At 38.4% G+C, this 19,876-nt stretch overlaps 1 protein-coding gene across 1 annotated transcript; it reads right to left on the bottom strand.

The window, feature by feature from the left end:
* Positions 1–230: 230 nt before the first annotated feature.
* On the bottom strand, positions 231–3,489 carry LOC108462673 (receptor-like protein kinase ANXUR2). The gene has a single exon (XM_017762593.2). The coding sequence runs from the start codon at positions 3,051–3,053 to the stop codon at positions 498–500; it is 2,556 nt and encodes an 851-aa protein (XP_017618082.2). The 5' UTR covers positions 3,054–3,489; the 3' UTR covers positions 231–497.
* Positions 3,490–19,876: the final 16,387 nt, after the last annotated feature.

The raw sequence follows: 19,876 nt of genomic DNA on the forward strand, positions 1-19,876 counted from the left end.
ATCATTTTAAATCATATGAAAGGTAAAAAAATGTGTTTGATGGGATTCAAACCCAAAATATTATAATTTTCAATGATTTTATTATTTTAACAAAAACTTTATTTTATGTTTTAATAAAATTTTATAAATTTATTTGTTATATAATTTTTTTCACTCACATTTTTTTGTTTAAATATGAGCTGAGGAGAGATGTGGTAAACAATTTTTGGTTGAAAAAAGAAATGGAAAATTAGGATAATGTAGCATTTGGAATATTGAAGTGGTATACATTGTTTAGGGAAACCATATTCCATGCAAGTTTATAACATGGTAAAATTGATGGTGATAAAAACACATAAGTTTTAGTTAAAATATATAGAATACAAAAACAATATAAAACATCACCCTGTTTCTGATGAAGTAGACAAAAAAATATGCCTTTTTTTTTTTTTTTTTTTTTGTAATGTTAAGTTCTATGGTTTCCTTTGTGAAATGGGCTTGAGCAGTAGTTATCGTTTTTACCTCCCAGTTGGATTGACAAGTTGAGAGAAGATGACACTATCATCCTTACTTTCATTCAGTTCATGTTCACTGCCAACACTAAGGTTGCCTGATTCTCTTGGGTTTCTTACACTAGCATCTCTTGACCGTACACTTCCTTGATCACCGGACGAGCCGGAACTATCTGCAGTTTCTTGGAGTTGGAGAGCAAACTCAAGGTTCCACAACACATCCCCCATGTGAGGACGATCAATCCCTTGATCCGATAAGCACTTCACAGCTGTTCCTGCAAACTTCTTTAAACATTCTGGATCTATTTTGTCTTTCAAGTGAGGGTCAATGATGTCATCCAGTGTTCCTTTCTTGTGACAACTAAGTGCCCAATCTGCCAGACTAACTTGTTCTTTAGGAAGACTAGGATTGAGAGCTGGTCTAGCACATAATGCCTCAAAGAGAACAACACCAAAGGAGTAAACGTCGGATTTTTCGGTCAGTTGCTGTCTTCGGAAATATTCTGGGTCCAAGTACCCAAAGCTACCTTTCACCACTGTACTCACATGGCCTTGATTCATGTCAGGACCAGTTTTGGATAGCCCGAAATCCGAAACTTTTGCAACCCATTTTTCATCCAACAGAATGTTGGTTGTCTTTACATCCCTATGAATAATGGTGTACTGAGCTCCAGTGTGGAGATAATGCAGTCCCCTGGCTGCTCCAATACAGATTTCTAGCCTTTTTTTCCATGACAGATTTGATTTTTTGTTGTTATAAATGTGTTCCCTGAAAGTTCCAAGGGCCATGTAATCATAAACCAAGCACATCTCCCCACCATCTTCACAAAACCCAATCAAAGACACCAAATGCTTGTGTCTCAACTTTGAAAGCATCTCAATCTCAGTTTGGAACTCATTGATTCCTTGTTCTGATGATGGATTGGATCGTTTAATGGCCACCTTGGTACCTCCATTAATAACTCCTTTATACACCTTTCCAAACCCTCCAACACCTATGACATTAGATTCATCAAAGTTATTTGTGGCTTGCTTGATTTCTGCTATGGAGAAATGGCGAGACAGACCTTGCGCCAGGGCTGAAAGATGAGCGCTGTTTGATCTGCTTCCTCCTACGTTGGAGTTCCCATAAACTGGTAGCCAACTAGAGGTATGTGGTCCAACCCCATGCACTTTTCTCTTCTTTGTATAGAAGAAAGCTAATAGTGCAACCACCACGAAGGCCGCTGCCGCTCCTCCGGTAGCTCCAACAACAACTATATTATCGCTGGACTTAGAAAACGTCTTAGGCTTGTTCATCGCCACTTGGTCCTCTTGAATCATCATATCCGACAGTTCCGGATTTGGACTTGCCAAACTTCTCCCTTCACTAACCTTGAAAATCTCAAGTCCATTGAGCAGAACATTATAGTACCTTGGATTGTGTATAGCTGAAGGGTTGAGATCTACTCGAATCTGTTCATGACCTGATTCATCATTGAGATCTAGAGCGAAATCTTTGTATGTGGCAACGTCCTTCTGATTTGTCCAAGCAAGTATATCAGCTGGATAAGGGTCAGCTATAGCTGAATGATTGTTGAGGTAAATGTTGAACATTCTGTTGTTCAGTTTATCGAACTGTAACTCACAAAAATGTAACCTCACAAGATATGTGATATTGGGATCAACTCGGAACACCCATGTGAGGTTGGTCTGCAAGTTGACTTTACCAAATTTTCCCATTACCCTTGCTGTGCTATAAACATCTTCAGGAGCTGTAGCAGTTGACATGTTGCCGTAATCAATCTTAATTGTTTTATCAGATTGAATACTGAGTCCCTGTACAGCACCATTCAAATAAGTATCATCGATATACCAAGTTCTTGAAAGGCCACCAGCATCTTTGTTTGGAGGTATGAATTGTCCACCAACATTCACTCTATACATGGTCTGCAAATTCTCTGTCGCCACATCCAAGACGCTCCACGAACGGTAACCCACCATAGGTGCCGTCCCAAACAAGTTTGGCATTACAACCAATTCAATGCCATTAACAAAAGCAAAAGTGTCTGAATAGTTGGTTGAAGGTGTAAATGTAATCTCTAAACTATCAGAATCTGATGGTGCCAAGGAATACTCTCGTACAAGATAAGCCTGCGTAAGTGCTCGACACGTGATTGCAGCGCTGAAATTGTTCATCAAGGGGATCTCTCCAGCTGCCACTGCGAAATATGATTTGGAAACATCGTAGTTTCCAAAAGTTGAAGGATAAAAATGGAACCTGAGGAAGTAACGCTCCTTAGCTTTTTTAGGGAACTTATATGTTGCTTGGGATTTGAAGATTCTGGCATTCATGTATGGAAGTGTTGAAGGAAGTAAAGGGTCATGATGTTGAGCTCCAGCTTGTTCTGAATTTTGAGAGGAAGTCAGGTATTTGGCATCTTCTACCCATGTTCTTCCATATTCATCTTTCCCACCCTTTGACCCACAGTCCACAAACAATGGCTGGCTTGAAACAAGAATAAGATTGAATATCAGACAAACCCCAGCAATTAAATTCGCTAGATACTTCATCATTTTCATGGATAGAATCAGAAATCCCTGGAAAAATAATAACACTCAAGAAACCTTCAATGGAGGCGTACAGGAAAACAAAGCAGGAAAAGATTTTTTTTTTTTTTTTTTGTTTCATAAAAAAGGAACAAATTAATAATTCTCCTGTACGCCTAAAAAGGCCAATTCTTCTTTGGTTTTGATACAAAAAGGGATTAACCTAATCCATTTCTATACCCCCATGGCAACTCAAACATTGCCAAAGCTTTTCCTTTTTGTCTTTATTCTTTCTTTTCCCTGCGATTAAAGGAACCAAACCAGGGAAAATGAAGAAGGTTTTATTATCTTTAGTATTATGGTTTCATTTTTTTCTTATTTTGTTTTCCATTTTTGGTCATTTGTTCAAACAAGATGATTGAACGTTGAGAAAATTAGTTGGAAACTGATGAATGAGAGTAAGAAACGTATTTGATCCGTTATAAATGTTTGAATTCCTTTGGAGAAAACTCCGCTAAATTAGCATTTTATGTTAGGCTGTTTCTATAGATTCTTTTTTTGAAAACAATAGATTGTTCGGTCTCTAATAAATTATATTTGATTTTTCATAATTTTATTAATAAATTAAATTTAGTATTAATTGTAAATTTGTGTTAATATTATTAGTCATTTATGAATTTTTATCTAATAAATTATAAAAATTAAATTAAATACTAAAAATTGACCTTATTACCTTTCAGTACCAAAATGTATAAATTTTAACTAAAATTCAAGTATCATATTAGCTCCAAATAACAAAAATACTACATTAAAGAAGAGTCAAATTCATATGCAAAATAATGTCATAAATCAATTTCAATTTATTTATTATTTCATAAAGTTATAATAATGAACCCCAACATGCTCATTTCCTTTAGTGGCCGGTTTGCATAATATAGATGTTCTTTTTAAAATGGACGTTCAAAACGTTGTCTTAATATCCATTTGTTAGATCTTGTAATCGAGAATTGCCACTACAGTAGACAATAATATGTAGATTAACTTGGTTATGGCAACCGAAGAGAAGGTTTATTTGCAATCAATACATTATTTCTAAGTATAACATTTTGCTACAAGCCTGACCTTATAAGTTTCCACTTTTCCATATACATTCCTTTCTCTCTTATAGATCCACTTACACCCTATGGATTTTATCCCTTTCGGTAAATGTTGGATCTCGTGCCCTGATTGTAGTATATTCGTTTGTAAACTTATAAATTTTTTCGAATAGATTGGTTAATAAAATAAACTCATTATATGCTTTATATAATTTTCCTTATAGAGGTTTTGCACACAAAGCAAAATGGAAGCAAATGTTGCTCATTGGTTGTCTAATGTTTAACTAATACTAAGTGGTAGTATGTGGTTAGATCATAATATGAAAATACAACTTATATTAGTAGACTAACTTAAAAATGTCCTTAGTCTAATTGAAAATGAGCAAACCGATTGAAAGACTGATATGTCATCTTTCAAGTTTAATTAGGGAGATGCTTTGTCTGGGGCATCGGAGTGGATGACTTACAGAAGATAAAGACATAGATATGACTAATTGTATTGATAGTACATCGGACTAGACCCAAGAAGAATAGATCATGAATCCATTTATGGGTTTATTCACTTATTACGTTCATAGTGTGACATAGAGAGACCTAAATATCCCTTATGTACATGAATGGGGTGACAACCCTAGTAGGAATACTAGGGTGTGTCATCCACCCTATACCTATTCTAAGTAGGATGTTTTTTTATTTGAAATAAACCACTACAACTCAACAAGGGTTCTATTTTCTCTTAGTATAAATAGATGACGCTGATAGAGCTATTTACACAGCTTTTAGATTTTGTTATTATGCCAAAAAATAGAGAGAAATTATTCTCAACTATTAGGTATATTTTTCTAGAATAACAATTCTATCGGTTTCTATTAAAAAGAGAGAATTTCCTTTTTCACCCCAAAAGGAGAAATTTCTAGTTCTATATTTTGATTCAATTGGTTCGAGCCCACACTCGAAGTATGAATTTGGTTAGGGTTTATTGCTATAAATATCATAAACTGAGTCGACTTTCAAATTTTTAATTTTCTACCATACAAGAAAAGTATTTTCAAACCACATTTTTTCCAACATTTGGTATCAAAGCCAAGTTGTGTTATGTTTATAGTGTAAACTAGACCGAATCTCTCTTTTCATCTTGTTTGATTGATAATTAATAAGATGTGGCATTCTTATAATTATTCGCATGTGTAGGGGAATGTATGTGAATGAATTCTTTATTATATATTTGTTATATAAGCATTTGTAATGCCCCGAATTTGGGCCTAAAAGTATTGGGCCTTAAGTATGGATCCGTAATGAGGTTGTATTTAAGTATTTAATTGTGCTAGGAAATGACACAACTGTGTATCTGCTTCAGTGGTTAAGTGCTCTTTGAAGTGTCTGAGAAATCTTGGGTTCAAACCTGGGCTTTAGCAAAAATTTTGGTTTTAAGTGAATAAAACCCTGGATGCTTGGATGATGGCCATTTAAATTATTGTGTTAAGTAAATGACACAAGGAAGCATGTGGTCTAGTGGTTGTGGCGTCATTAAGGTTGCAAGGGAGCCTGGGTTCAAGTCTTGCTTCTTGTAATTTATTTTGGTTTTTTTTAAAGGAACCTGGACTTTGGCCTATAGACCTTATAATTAATGAGGATATTTTGTGACACAGAAAGAGCCTGTGGTGGAGTGGTAAGGTGGTGTGTTGTGTAACTATGAGGTCTGAGATTCAAGACCTTGGATGCTCAATGGAGTATTTATTTTGCTGTTTGAGCTGTGTACGAGGTGGACTTGGACTGGAACTCTATGATTGAAGGAGTCAGGATGTGCCAAGGCTGGTGATCGTGGATTTCGGCGCATTCTCATAAACAGGTGTGTATTCACGCCCTTCTTTGTTGGAAATCGGCAAAAGCAAAAATGCCGAAACTTTGACATTTGAGGCCTCACGAGCGTGTGACCTCTCGTGGGGTAAACCGAGCCCGTAAACTATGGGCGATAGACTGTAGAGGCCGCCACGAGCATTATCGTGTACTGGGCCTCGATAGGCTAAATGGGCCCAATGGGCCTCATGGGCCCGCTTGGGTAAATCTAACTGATAAGTGAGAAGTAGTTGGGCTTGTCATTTCATGTGCATGGGCCGTTAAGGGATTCGTTGGGCCAAAATGGATCAAGAGGGCCCAATGGGCTCGTGGGTCCTACACAGATTAAATTCACGGTAAGTGATAAATTTTGGACAGGGCTATGTAGGTCACATAGCCATAGCTAAATTTGGGCAAAGTGGGCCACACGAGCGTGTGGGCCCACTTAGGCCGAATAATGAGTCTTAGGCCCCTTTACACCGTTAGATCTGTTTAGGTTACTTAAGTCGCTCGAGGTGACTATTGACATTCCGAGAAGTCGATTATCTGTACCGAGACCCTAGAGGGTAAAATGACTAAAATACCCCAGAGGGGTAAAAATTACTATTCTACCCTTAATGGGTGGAAATGACTGTTATACCTTAGAGGTAGGTTAATTAATGAGTGTATGATATATGCATGACTGTATCTGAGTATGAAACCTTGCATACATGAAATATTATGACATGACATAGTGCATTAGAGTTGGGATTCTGATTCGGAGGAAGTACTGTTCTGGTCGCTTTGCCACGTATTCTGATATTAGTGTTTACGCGATATTTACCGCTATTAGCAGCTTTGCTGAGTTACTATTAGCAGCTACGCTGTGAGATTGGTGAGTTGGCTGGGTGGGTCGATTTAATCCCCACATGGTGAATTGGCTGGTATGGGTGGTGAGCAGGATGGATTGGGTTGGGTTGCATACCTGTATTGTGATTATACTATTTTGGGCATAGGCCCACACTGTTACTGCATAGGGCTTAGGCCCAGATGTATGTTATTGAATAGGGTTCAGGCCTAGACCGTTACTTTATACACTGTTACTGTTGATCGATAGGGGACTACACACTGAGTTTTCATAAACTCACCCTTCTTTTAACTGTGCAGGTAATCCCCAGCCTTAGACGATTTGGAGTCGCGAGGGACTCAGTGTGGAGACACGTTCGCAGATTGGTTGTTAATAACTCAATTTATTTAAGCTTTCATATTTCAGTTTTAATTATGTAATAAGGCCATTTGGGGGGGGTTTTAACTTTTAATGGGATTTTGATTTCATATTCTAAACTACTAGAGTAGGAACATCGAATTTTCAAAATAATAACATTTTGAAATAAAAACCTGGATTTCTAACCTTAAGGTTTTCAACTAAAGAAGCTTCCGCGGTTTTTAATCGGATAGATTTAACTTAAAAACAGTTTCCACTATCAAGTACAAGGTTTCGCAAGACACTTATATGTGACACACTAGATTCGGCCATAGCGTCTAAGCCAGGTTTAGGGTGTTACATTTAGTGGTATCAAAGCCAAGTTAGAAAACTCGACTATGGAATGGGTTTTTGTGGATTTGAATGTTAAATGTTGTGGTTGAAAATGTGGTACACTGAGTCTTCGGCACCAAATCGGTAAGTTTTTTTGACACTGATTATTGTTATGAACTGAAATGTATTACTGAAGACTACCATAGGTAGTAGAATTACACTGAAACTCTATAGTTAGAGTAGACTGAGATTATAGAAGATTGACAACTGTAGAAGATTCTGTTCTGCGAAAACAAACTCTAATTGCTAATGTTCATAACACATTGTTAATAAATATTGAAATTATAAACTGATTCATAAGACTTTAAAACAGACAATTTGCTATTGATATGAGAACACAAGGTACTCGCAGAAGGGGTACACGAGGCCGTGGTAAAGGCTGAGGAAGTGCTAGAGCTGGATCTTCAGCATTGGGCCACATGCAGCTATGGAGGCACTAGCCTCGCCAGTAACCGAGTCAGGATCTCATGAACGAGCAGCTGGGGATGATGCTTTATCTCAAGCAATGCTATGAGTTCTTGAAAGGGTTGCTGGAGCAGGTATTGGATATGTAGGCCGGGGGTCAATTTCGGAGCAGCTCTGATCTTATAGAGCGCAAATCTTAAGGGGTGTTTCGGGTGTAGCCCCAAATATGGCAGAATATTGGTTAGAGGCTACTGAGAGAGTAATGGATGACCTTGACTGTACTTCAAAGCAAAAATTAAAAGGGGCAGTGTCTTTACTGCTTGATGAGGCCTACCAGTGGTGGCTCACTGTGAGAGAAGGTACGCAAGCTAACCGTTTGACATGAAATTTCTTCAAAGAAGGATTTTCTAGGAAGTATATAGGTGCAAGTTATGTAGACGCCCGAAGGAAGGAATTTATGAATTTGACTCAAGGGAATAAAATTGTGGTGGAGTACGAGGCAGAGTTTCTGCGGTTGAGTCGGGATACATGCGGGATAGTGGCAACTGAATATGAACGCTATGTGCGGTTTGAGGATAGCCTCTGGGACAGTTGCATGTGTTAATAGCCTCGCAGAGAGAGCGAGACTTTGTTCCCTTATAGAAAAAGAAAAAATTGCTGAGGATGTGAAGCGCTCTGAGCGCCAGAACTGCGAGAAAGATAAGGGCAGAAATAAAGGGATTTTCAACCCTCGGGTTCTTCTGAAAAGCCTGTAAAGAAAGCCAGGTTTGATGGGCCAGTTCGAGCAGTTCCTGGTATTGTTGTAAGAACATAGCCTTGCACCGATTGTGGGAGAGCTCACCAAGGTGAGTGTTGAAAATGAACTAGGGCATGCTTTAAATGTGGGTTTATGGATCATCAAGTTAAGAACTGTACTCAGGGGTTTACTCAGATGCAAGTTGCAGGGCAGGGTCGTGTTCAGCATCTGAGAGGTGGTCAGCAGCCACCGTGAGGCCGAGGTCAGGCAAGAGGTGGAAACATGTTTGGTCGAGGTCGTGAAGCACCAGGCAGAGGTGCTGGAAACACTGAAGCGAGACAGCCAGCCTTGGTCTATGTTGCTCGTCCCTGAGAGGATGGGGATGCCTCTGACATCATAACTGGTATGTTCCTGATTTATAATTTACCATACACTACTTTAATTGATATTGGGTCTACACTGTTGCGTGCACTATATCCGAGACGTTGGGTATTCAGTCTAAAAATATAGTTAGTGAAATGACTGTGTTGAGTCCACTGGGACAATCGGTTGGGGTGAGTAAGTTGTTCAGAGATGTGCCCTTAGAAGTCCAATGGGTGGTTTTTTTGACAAATTTGATGGAACTACCGTTTGGGGAATTTGATATTATATTCAGCATAGATTGGCTAGTGAAACACCGTGCGAAATTGGATTGTGCTGCTAAGCGTATGGTGTTGAAGTCTACGGAGGATGAGGAGGTGACGGTGATAGGGGAGCGACGAGATTATTTATCTAATGTGATTTCTGCGTTAAGGGCCGAGAAGTTGGTTCGCAAAGGTTACGAGGCGTTCTTGGCATAAGTTAGTATTTTCAATTCTAAAGGTCCTTTTGTGGGAGATGTCAGAACTGTCAAAGAGTTTTTAGATGTATTTCTTGAAGAGCTTCCGAGGTTGCCTCCAGATCATGTGGTTGAATTCGATATTGAACTCTTACCTAGAATAGCTCCGGTGTCCATTGTCCCTTATAGGATGGTACCAAAAGAGCTGGTGGAGCTAAAGGCTCAAATCCAAGAGCTATTAGATCGAGGATTCATTCGACCGAGTGTGTCTCCATAGGAGCACCGGTGTTGTTTGTGAAGAAGAAGGATGGATCCATGCGTATGTGTATTGATTATCGTCAATTGAACAAGCTAACTATCAAGAATAAGCACCCTTTATCGAGGATAGATGATTTGTTTGACCAGGTGTGAGGAGCTACGGTTTTCTCTAATATAGATCTTCGGTCAGCTAAAGGTTAAGGAGGCTGACGTGTATAAGATTGCATTTGGAACTCGTTATGGTCATTACGAGTTCCTGGTGATGCATTATGGGTTGACGAATGCACCAGCGGCTTTCATGGATCTAATGAACCGAGTATTCTAGTCTTATTTGAATCGGTTTGTAGTTGTGTTTATAGATAACATCTTGGTGTATTCAAGAATCAAGGAGGAGCATGATACACATCTTCGTATTGTTTTTCAAGTTCTGAGGGAAAAGCAGCTTTATGCAAAGTTCAGCAAGTGTGAATTCTGGCTACGGGAAGTGACATTTTTTGGACATGTAGTGTCGGTAGAGGGAATTAGAGTGGATCCTCGAAAAATTGAAGCTGTAGTAGATTGGAAACCATCGAAGACAGTATCTAAGATTCGAAGCTTTCTAGGTCTGGTTGGGTATTACAGAGGTTTTGCTGAAGGATTTTCATTGATTACTGTACCTCTAACTAAGTTATTACATAGAGGGTACCATTGAATTGGACTGATAAGCAGTAAGAGAGTTTTGAGAAACTGAAGGATGTTCTGACTAAGGCCCCTGTTTTGATACAGCCAAAGTCTGGGAATGAATTTACTGTTTACAGTGATGCGTCGCACGTTGGCTTGAGTTGTGTAATAATGCAAGAGAGTGAGGTGGTTGCTTATGCATCCCATTATCTCAAGCCTCACGAGACAAATTACCCCACTCATGACTTGGAATTAGCTACGGTGGTATTCGCACTGAAGATTTGAAGACATTACTTATACGGTGAAAAGACGATTATTTACACAGATCATACAAGCCTTAAATATCTTCTTACTCAAAAGGAGTTGAATCTTAGGCAATGAAGGTGGATAGAGTTACTTAAGGACTATGATTGTTCAATTAAGTATCACCCTAGTAAAGCTAATGTGGTAGCTGATGCACTGAGTCGTAGAGTTGTATCTGATTTGAAAGCAATGTTTGCTCGTCTCACCCTATTTGATGATGATAGCTTGTTAGCTGAACTGCAAGTGAGACCGACTTGGATTGATCAAATTAAGGAGAAACAGTTGCTAGATGAGTCGTTAGCTTCTCAGTTTTGACAAGTTGAGAATGGTGAGACATCGAATTTTGGGCTAAATAAGGAAGGAGTATTATGCTTCCGTGGAAGAGTATGTATACCGAGGGATTCTGATCTGAGGCAGTTTATACTGTAAGAGGTGCATAGTAGTCCATATGCTATGCATCCTGGCTGAAACAAGTTATATCGAGATCTTCGTGAGCTGTACTAGTGGCCAGAGTTGAAACGAGAAGTTACTGAGTATGTGAGTAAGTGTCTGACATGCTAGCAAGTTAAGGCTGAGCATCAATTACCTTCTGGGTTACTACAACCAGTTAAAATTCCACTCTGGAAGTGGGAGAGGGTAACCATGGATTTTGTGAGTGGGCAACCCTTGAGGTCGACTAAGAAGGATTCGATATGGGTGATTGTGGACCGATTGACTAAATTTGCCCATTTTATACCGGTCTACACGAATTATTCATTACAGAAATTGGCCAAGTTGTATGTGGTTGAAATTGTGAGACTGCATAGTGTACCGGTTTCTATCATATCTGACAGAGATCTTAGATTCACATCTCGATTCTGGAAAAAGTTACATGAGGCTTTGGGTACAAGACTGGATTTCAGTACTGCGTTCCACCCTTAGACGGATGGGCAGTCAGAGAGGGTGATTCAGATACTGGAAGACATGTTAAGAGGTTTTGTAATTGATTTCAGAGGCAGCTAGGAGGATTATTTACCGTTGGAAGAATTTGTTTAAAAAAATAGCTACCAGTCCAATATTTGAATGTCATCGTTTGAGGCGTTGTATGGTCGTATTTGTCGTACTCCTACCTACTGGACTGAGCTGGGTAAGCGGCAAGTTCTGCGGCTAGAATCAATTTCTGATACAAAAGATAAGGTGAAACTGATTCGAGACTGGTTAAAGGAAGCATCTGATAGGTAGAAGTCTTATGTAGACTTGAAAGTAAAGAGATTGAGTACTCTGTGGGGGATTATGTCTTTCTCAAGGTCTCACCATGGAAGAAAATTTTGAGGTTTGGGCAGAAAGGCAAGCTTAGCCCTAGGTTTATTGGACGTTACCGAATACTTAGGCGGGTGGGATCGGTCACTTATCAACTTGAGTTGCCTCTAAAGTTGGATAGGATTCATGATGTGTTTCATGCTTCAATACTGAGACGGTATCGTTCTGATCCCTCGCACATTGTATCAATTGAAGAAATCGAGGTTGGACTTGATTTGACTATCAGGAAGAACCGATACAAATATTGGATTGTGATGTTAAGGTATTAAGAAAGAAATCTGTTCCACTGGTCAAAGTGCTTTGGCATAATCACGGTTCAGAGGAAGCTACGTGGGAGCCTGAGGAGGTGATGCGGCATCAATACCCTCACTTATTTTAAACAGGTAAATTTCGAAGTCAAAATTTCTTCAAAGCGGGTAGAGTTGTAACACCCTGAATTTGGGCCTAGAAGTATTGGGCCTTGAGTATGGGTCCGTAAGGAGGTTGTATATAAGTATTTAATTGTGCTAGGAAATAACACAACTATATATCCACTTCAGTGGTTAAGTGCTCTGTAAAGTGTCTGAGAAATCTTGGCTTCAAACCTGGGCTTTAGCAAACATTTTGGTTTTAAGTGAATAAAACCCTAGATGCCTGAATGATGACCTTTTAAACTATTGTGTTAAGTAAATGACACAAGGAAGCATGTGGTCTAGTGGTTGTGGCGTCATTAAGGTTGCAAGGGAGCCTGGTTTTAAGTCTTCGCTCTTGCAATTTATTTTGGTTTTTCTTTTAAAGGAACCTGGACTTTGGCCTATAGACCTTATAATTAATTGAGGATATTTTGTGACATAAAAAGAGCCTGTGGTGGAGTGGTAAGGTGGCGTGTTGTGTAACTGTGAGGTTTGAGGTTCAAGTCCTAATATGTGCAATGGAGTATTTATTTTGCTGTTTGAGTTGTGTAGGAGGTAGAGTTGGACTGAAACTCTGTGGTTGAAGCGGTTATAAAAAAAAAAGGAATTTTCCTAATGGTTGAAAGTAATCCCACATCGAGAAGCTAACATGAGCATTGGTGAGAAGCTGGCTTTAAATAGAGCGAACCAGATGAGTTGGTGAGGGGGAAAGTGATTAAGACTTAATGCAGGATGAGGCAAGGTTGGTGATCGTCGACTTTGGTGCATTCTCATAAATAGGTGTGTATTCACGCCCTTATTTGTTAGAAATTGGCAAAAGCTGAAAAGTCGAAACTTCAACATTTGAGGCCTCATGAGCATACGACCACTCGTAGGGTAAATCGAGCCCACAAACCATGGGTGATAGACTGTAGAGGCCACCACAAGCATTCTCGTGTACTAGGCCTCGATGGGCCAAATGGGCCCAATGGGCCTTGTGGGTCTGCTTTTGTAAATCTAACTGATAAGTGGGAAGTAGTTGGGCTTATCATGTCATGTGCATGGCATAGGCCGTTAAGGGCTTCGTTGGGCCGAAATGGGCCAGGAGGGCCAATACAGATTAAATTCACGGTAAGTGATAAATTTTGGACTGGGCTATGTAGGTCACATAGTCGTAGCTAAATTTGGGCTAAGTGTGCCACACGAGCGTGTGGGCCCACTTGGGCTGAATAATGGGTCTTAGGCCCATTTACACTGTTAGATCTGTTTAGGTTACTTAAGCTACTCGAGGCGACTGTGGACCTTCCAAGAGGTCGATTATCTGTACCGAGACCCTAGACGGTAAAATGACCAAAATACCCCTGAGGGGTAAAAATTACTATTTTACCCCTAATGGGTGGAAATGACTGTTATACCTTAGAGGTACGTTAGTTGATGAGTGTATGATATATGTATGACTGTATCTGAGTATGAAACCTTCCATACACGAAATATTATGACATGACATATTGCATTGGGGTTGGGATTCTGATTCGGAGGAAGTACTGTTCTGGTGCCTTTGCCACGTATTCTGATATTAGTGGCTACACCACGTTTACCACTATTAGTAGCTTTGCTGCGTTACTATTAAAAACTTTGCTACATTACTATTAGCAACTACGCTGTGATATTGGTGAGTTGGCTGGTACGAGTGGTGAGCAGGATGGATTGGGTTGGGTTGCATACCTGTATTGTGATTATACTGTTTTGGGCATAGGACCACACTGTAACTGCATAGAGCTTAAGCCTAGATTGTACTGTTATTGAATAGAGTTCAAGCCTAGACCGTTACTGTATGCACTATTACTGTTGACTGATAGGGGATTACACACTGAGTTTTCATAAACTCACCCTTTTTTTAACTGTACAGGTAATCCCTAGCCTTAGACGATTTGGAGCCGCGAGGGACTCAATGGTGGCCACACATCCACAGATTGGTCGTTAATAACTCAATTTATTTAAGCTTTCATATTTGGGTTTTAATTATGTAATAAGGTCATTTGGGGGTTTTAACTTTTAATGGGCTTTTGATTTCATATTCTAAACTGCTAGAGTAGGAACATCTAATTTTCAAAATAATAACGTTTCCAAATAAAACCTGCATTTCTAACCTTAAGGTTTTTGAACTAAAGAAGCTTCCGCGGTTTTTAATCGGATAGGTTTAACTTAAAAACAATTTCCACCATCAAGTACAAGGCTTCGCAAAACACTCAGATGTGACACACCAGATTCGACCATAGCGTCTAGGCCAAGTTTGGGGTGTTACATTATTAATTTTTGCCAAGGTTGTGGTTTTTAGGAAATAGACTGTGGACTATCATCTCCACTTAGGATAATTATTTTTAGTTTATATAGAATTCTTGTGAGCTGGAAACGGATATAAAATATAAATGTAATTTTTTTCAAAAAGGAGTTCATGACAAGGAATAGATTGAGAGATGGCGATTGAAGACACAAGGAATGCCTTGTGGTGAAAAACTATGTAATTTTTGGTTTTCATTTATTTTCTAGAAATAGAACCATGGAAACCTTTGCTGACAATTTTTTTTAATCGCCCATCTTACTATATATCTGTTTAATAATTTTTAATGATACAAATGTGACATATATGTATAAGATGATCCACATTCAATCAATTAAAGATAATAAGTACGATAACGAGAAAATACATGTGTTGTATTGTTCAATTTACTTCTTTAGGTTATTCAATTATTGTGAGAAGTGTGGTAATAAGAAGGGGCATGTCTAAGTTTGGATCTAGCAAATAAAAGCTTGGTTTTTAAGTGGTCAATTATGACTTACCTCCCTTTTCTAGGACCTTAACTAGTGCACGGTTCACATTCACTTCTTTGGTTTTTCCTTTAAAAAAACTGTGGATTAGTTTTATGAATAAATGAATATGAAGAGTATAAAATTGTCATAGATGTCATACATGTATGAGATAAGCAAGTCATATAATTCAGAAAAGAATGTCACGTTTACTTTTCATGCATATATTAATCATACATGATTGAAATTGAAAATTAAAAACCTTGCCTGTTTTTATAATATTGAGTGGCAGAATGTCTCTAAAAAAGACATACAACCTCTATCAATGGTCTCATGTGATGGCATGGCAAGTGCACTACCCACATAGGATTGCTATGTGAATTTCATTGAGGAGATTTCATAAAAGAAAGTAGAATTCTCTTATGATCAAATGATAATTGGATCAGCCCTTGTAGTAGGCATTATCATACAATAGGTCAAGAAATTCTATCTTCAAAAGAGGACAACTGGTCAAAACATGCTACTCAATGAAATTGTCCCACAATAACTCATTGGTGGTGCATGATATGATAGATGTTGAGTTGATGGTTATACACTCAAGATCTTCTAATTAAGTAACTCCTCATAGAGCTCTACTTAAGTTAAAATGACGACCAAATGTTACATGATTATTAGTACATGTGAATGCCTAAGGATTTAGGTTCATGTACTAATTAGATGGAAATCTATGTTCTTACTAGTGGATCATGATCACCCCACAATGGATTGATTCAGTAGGTGTGGGAATTATATTGCAACGACTTAGAAATGTTTTTCAGGGTTTAATGTAAGATGCATGAATCATTTTAATGCATATCGTAAAGTTAAAAAGTTTTCCAAACATTTACTTAATACAAAGATATTAATATATGCAAGTTTTATTTTTAGTTAAAAAATGACACCAACTCATTTATTAAACATACTCTATAAAAACAAACTAAATGAAAACAACTATAAAGAATGAAAAAGAAACCTAATAATTGTCTTGAGTTGTGAGAAACTTAAAATAGTTTTTATACTAAGTGCCCTCTAGCCACTCAAGCTAAGGCTAAAAAATACTGGGAAGAGTCTGATGAGATAGCTCATTGTTATATGCTAACAAGTGCGATGAGCACTCTGTATAAGCAACTGGAGAGCTATAAGACTACTAAAGTGATTCTAGATAACCTACAAGACATGTTCAGAGGCCAATCTACCTTGGCTCGATAGTTTGCTATAACTAGTTTGATAAATGCTTAGAAAAAGCTCGACACGCTAAGTAAAGACCATATAATCACACTTATGGGCTAATTTGTCGAGCTCGAGAACAATGAGGCCAATTTCGACCAGAACACCCAAATTGAGATGGTGTTCAAAAGCTTATCCAAGGTGTTTGCTAGCTTTCGGGCCACTTATAACTTTGGAAACAAGAGTGTAATAGCCCGATTTTGGGCATAGTTGAAATAGTGGTTTCGAAACCAATAAATAAGGGTTGGAGATATTATGTTCTTGATATTATTTTATGTGTTGTGGCATGGTTATATGAGAGTGTGAAAATCTTGGTGAATTAATTTTAGTGATTGCATGCTTAATTGGGAAAAATGACTAAATCACATAAAGGGTAAAAGATCTATTTTACTCGATAGACATACCAGATAGCTAGAGAGCCATAATTGGAGGTCTTTAAAGGGCAATTAGGCCCCCTCTAAGAGGCATGGCTGACCCTAGGGACAAGGAAATCAATGGGTCAAATGGTTAGGTAATTTGATGACCTAATTTTGGCTAGAATAAAAATAAATTAAAGAGAAAAGATATCATCTTTTTTCTACCATCTTCTCCACCAAAAATTCAGCCATTGTACAGGGTTTTGAGCTTCAAAAATTTCAGCCACTCTCTACTATTTCAAGTAAGTGACTTTGATGGCTTTTCTTGAAAAGTTTTACATTTTTAGAACCCTTGTAGCATAAGCTTTCAAATGATGAGACTATTTTGCAAAATGGTTGAAAGTCTAGGTCTTTTCCATGATAGTAGACATGTTGTTTTCTAAAATTTTATGGAAGAAAATGAACCATGGTTGTGAAATAAACAACTTTTGTGAAGAGATTTATCATGAAAACCCTAAAAAGGACCATTGTGCATAAGTTGTAAAATAGGTGATAAAGTTGTGAAATATTGAGAAATTTGGACTTCTTCTAGTGTAAGAAGTAATCGACTAGGCTTAAGATATGAAGAAATTCGATAAAATTTGATTTTCGGACCTAGGGGTAAAATGGTCATTTTGCAAAAATTTAGGGGCAAAATGGTCATTTTGCCCAATTTTAAATTTTTGAGTATCTAGATTAATAAAATGATTAAATTCATGAATTTTTATCATTTTAGATCAAGAATTAGAAAATTCGTGCTTAGACCGGGGAAAAACGAAGCAAGTAGACTAAGCCAAACTAGTCGTCTACATTTTGTAACCCGAGGTAAGTTGTATGTAAATAATACAACTACATTGTTATTATATGTGCCTGAATCAAGATAGCATGAATTGCATGTTTGTGGAAATAATAATGTATGATGAATATTGAGATAATAAGACTCTCGTTTGAACCTTAGGAAATAAATCGAATATTCAGGCCATGACATTCGAGATATTTGTGCGCTAGTGTAAGACATGTCTGGGACATGCACCGACCACATTATGAGAGCTAGTGTAAGAACATGTTTGGGATATGGTATCATTATTGAGATGAGAGCTAGTGTAAGACATGTCTGGGACATGCATCAGCCTCGAGATGTAAGCCAATGTAAGACATGTCTGGGATATGCATCGGCTACATGATGTGTCAGTGTAAGACCTTATCTGCGACGTGGTATCGGCACGAATACGTGAGAGTCAATGTAAGACAATGTCTGGGATATGGCATCGACTTAACGTGAAAGTTAGTGTAAGACCATGTCTGGAACATGGCATCGACTTAACGTGAGAGCCAGTGTAAGACCATGTCTGGGACATGGCATCGACTTTATACCCTATGTTTGAGGCTTATTGACTATCCGATAGTATTTCAAATGGTTCAACGGTGAGAGTTATAGTAAGTAAAATGAGAAAAGTATAACCATGTTGTGAGTGATATAGGTACCTAAATGAAATGCATGAGATGTAAGCTTAGTATATGCTATGTGAATTGTGTTGGATAGTGACGAGTAAGTTGTGGCTATGCCTATTTTAGTGTTATGAGCATGATGATGAATGGTAAAGTTGTCATTATATTTATTTTCATGCAACTTACTAAGCTTTATGCTTACTCTATTTCTTTCCATTTTCTTATAGTGCCGCCTATTTATCTTAAGGATCAACGGTCGCCGAAGGCATCGATCTCACTATCAATCGAAGCATTTGGTATAGTTAGATTTATTTATCTTCATTATGGCATGTATAAGACCTTGACTTTAGAACTTTGTGTCTTTGTTATTTGGCCAAACGTGTTGGCTTACTTAGCATTTTGATTCATTTTGTATAAGGCCACGAAAATTGCTAAAGTTGAAAGTTGTTATATGAATACAAGAAATTATTTCATGAATGGATAATTTGTTGGTTGTTTTAGTAAATATGAAATGTGTAAAGGCCTTAGATGTGGTTGTTGGATTGAGGAATCATATTATGATGATCTTTAGCATGATGGATGTTGTTATTTTGTGTTTCAGGGTGGCAAAGGGCTTGGTAAATAGCCTCATGTTGTCCACACGGCATGGGCGTGTTGTTCAGCCGTGTGTCCCTTGCACATAAAAATTTCAAGTCAGTGTACATGGTAGTAAACACACGGGCAGAGACACGACCATGTGTCTCAGTCGTGTGGAGGACACGGCCTCTTGTCACGGGCGTGTGCCTTGGCCCTGTTCCTTAAATTGGATGCTGATGTCAGAAACAGAATGTTAAGGCTTTTAGACACGAGTATGGGACACGAGCGTGTCCCTAGATGCTTAGGCCGTGTGTGTCACACGGGGCCTCAGCACGGCCATGTCATAATGACCACATGGGCGTGTTGCCCTTCTACACGGGCGTGTGCACTGTTTCAAGTGATATTTTCCAAAGTTTTCATAAGCGATTGAATTAATCCCAGACCGTTTCCAAAGTATGATTTGGGCTTCGTTGGCCCATATTAGGAATCAACGGACTATGAAAGGAAAGTTTTAATTTGACTTGGTTTTTACATTTTATAAAAGATTGAATGTATGCGTTTAAGTCAGGTAATGTCTCGTGCCCAGCTCTGGTCTCGAACTTAGGTAAGGGGTATTACATTTAGTGGTATCAGAGCTATGATTTAGTCGATTCTAGGACTAACCTAGCATGAGTACGAGTTTAGCTATACATGCCATAGTTGTTTATTGATAGTGTGACGACTCCTAACAATTATAAATTATGTTTTTAATATAGTAAATGGATCCTAACGTAGCTACGACAAATGACGTGGAAAGTAATATGCCAGCTCCCGCTGAAGGGACTGCACCAATTGATAGTGGGCCCGTGGCGATGAGTTAGGGCGGAGGAGCTAGAGAACCTTACCTCCTTATGATGGACGCCTGGTATTCAGAGTTCATTCGTACAAATCCGAATACTCCACCTCCCCCACATCCTTCAAATCCTCAGTATGCCCCTGTAGCTCCGTAAGGAGTGGATTTGGTT

This window comes from Gossypium arboreum, unplaced genomic scaffold, assembly GCF_025698485.1.
Source record: "Gossypium arboreum isolate Shixiya-1 unplaced genomic scaffold, ASM2569848v2 Contig00159_ERROPOS13710758, whole genome shotgun sequence".
NCBI lineage: Eukaryota > Viridiplantae > Streptophyta > Magnoliopsida > Malvales > Malvaceae > Gossypium > Gossypium arboreum.

What these genes read in the sequence shown, in the direction of transcription:
- LOC108462673 (XM_017762593.2), bottom strand. Translation starts at nt 3,053, where the DNA reads ATGAAAATGATGAAGTATCTAGCGAATTTAATTGCTGGGGTTTGTCTG.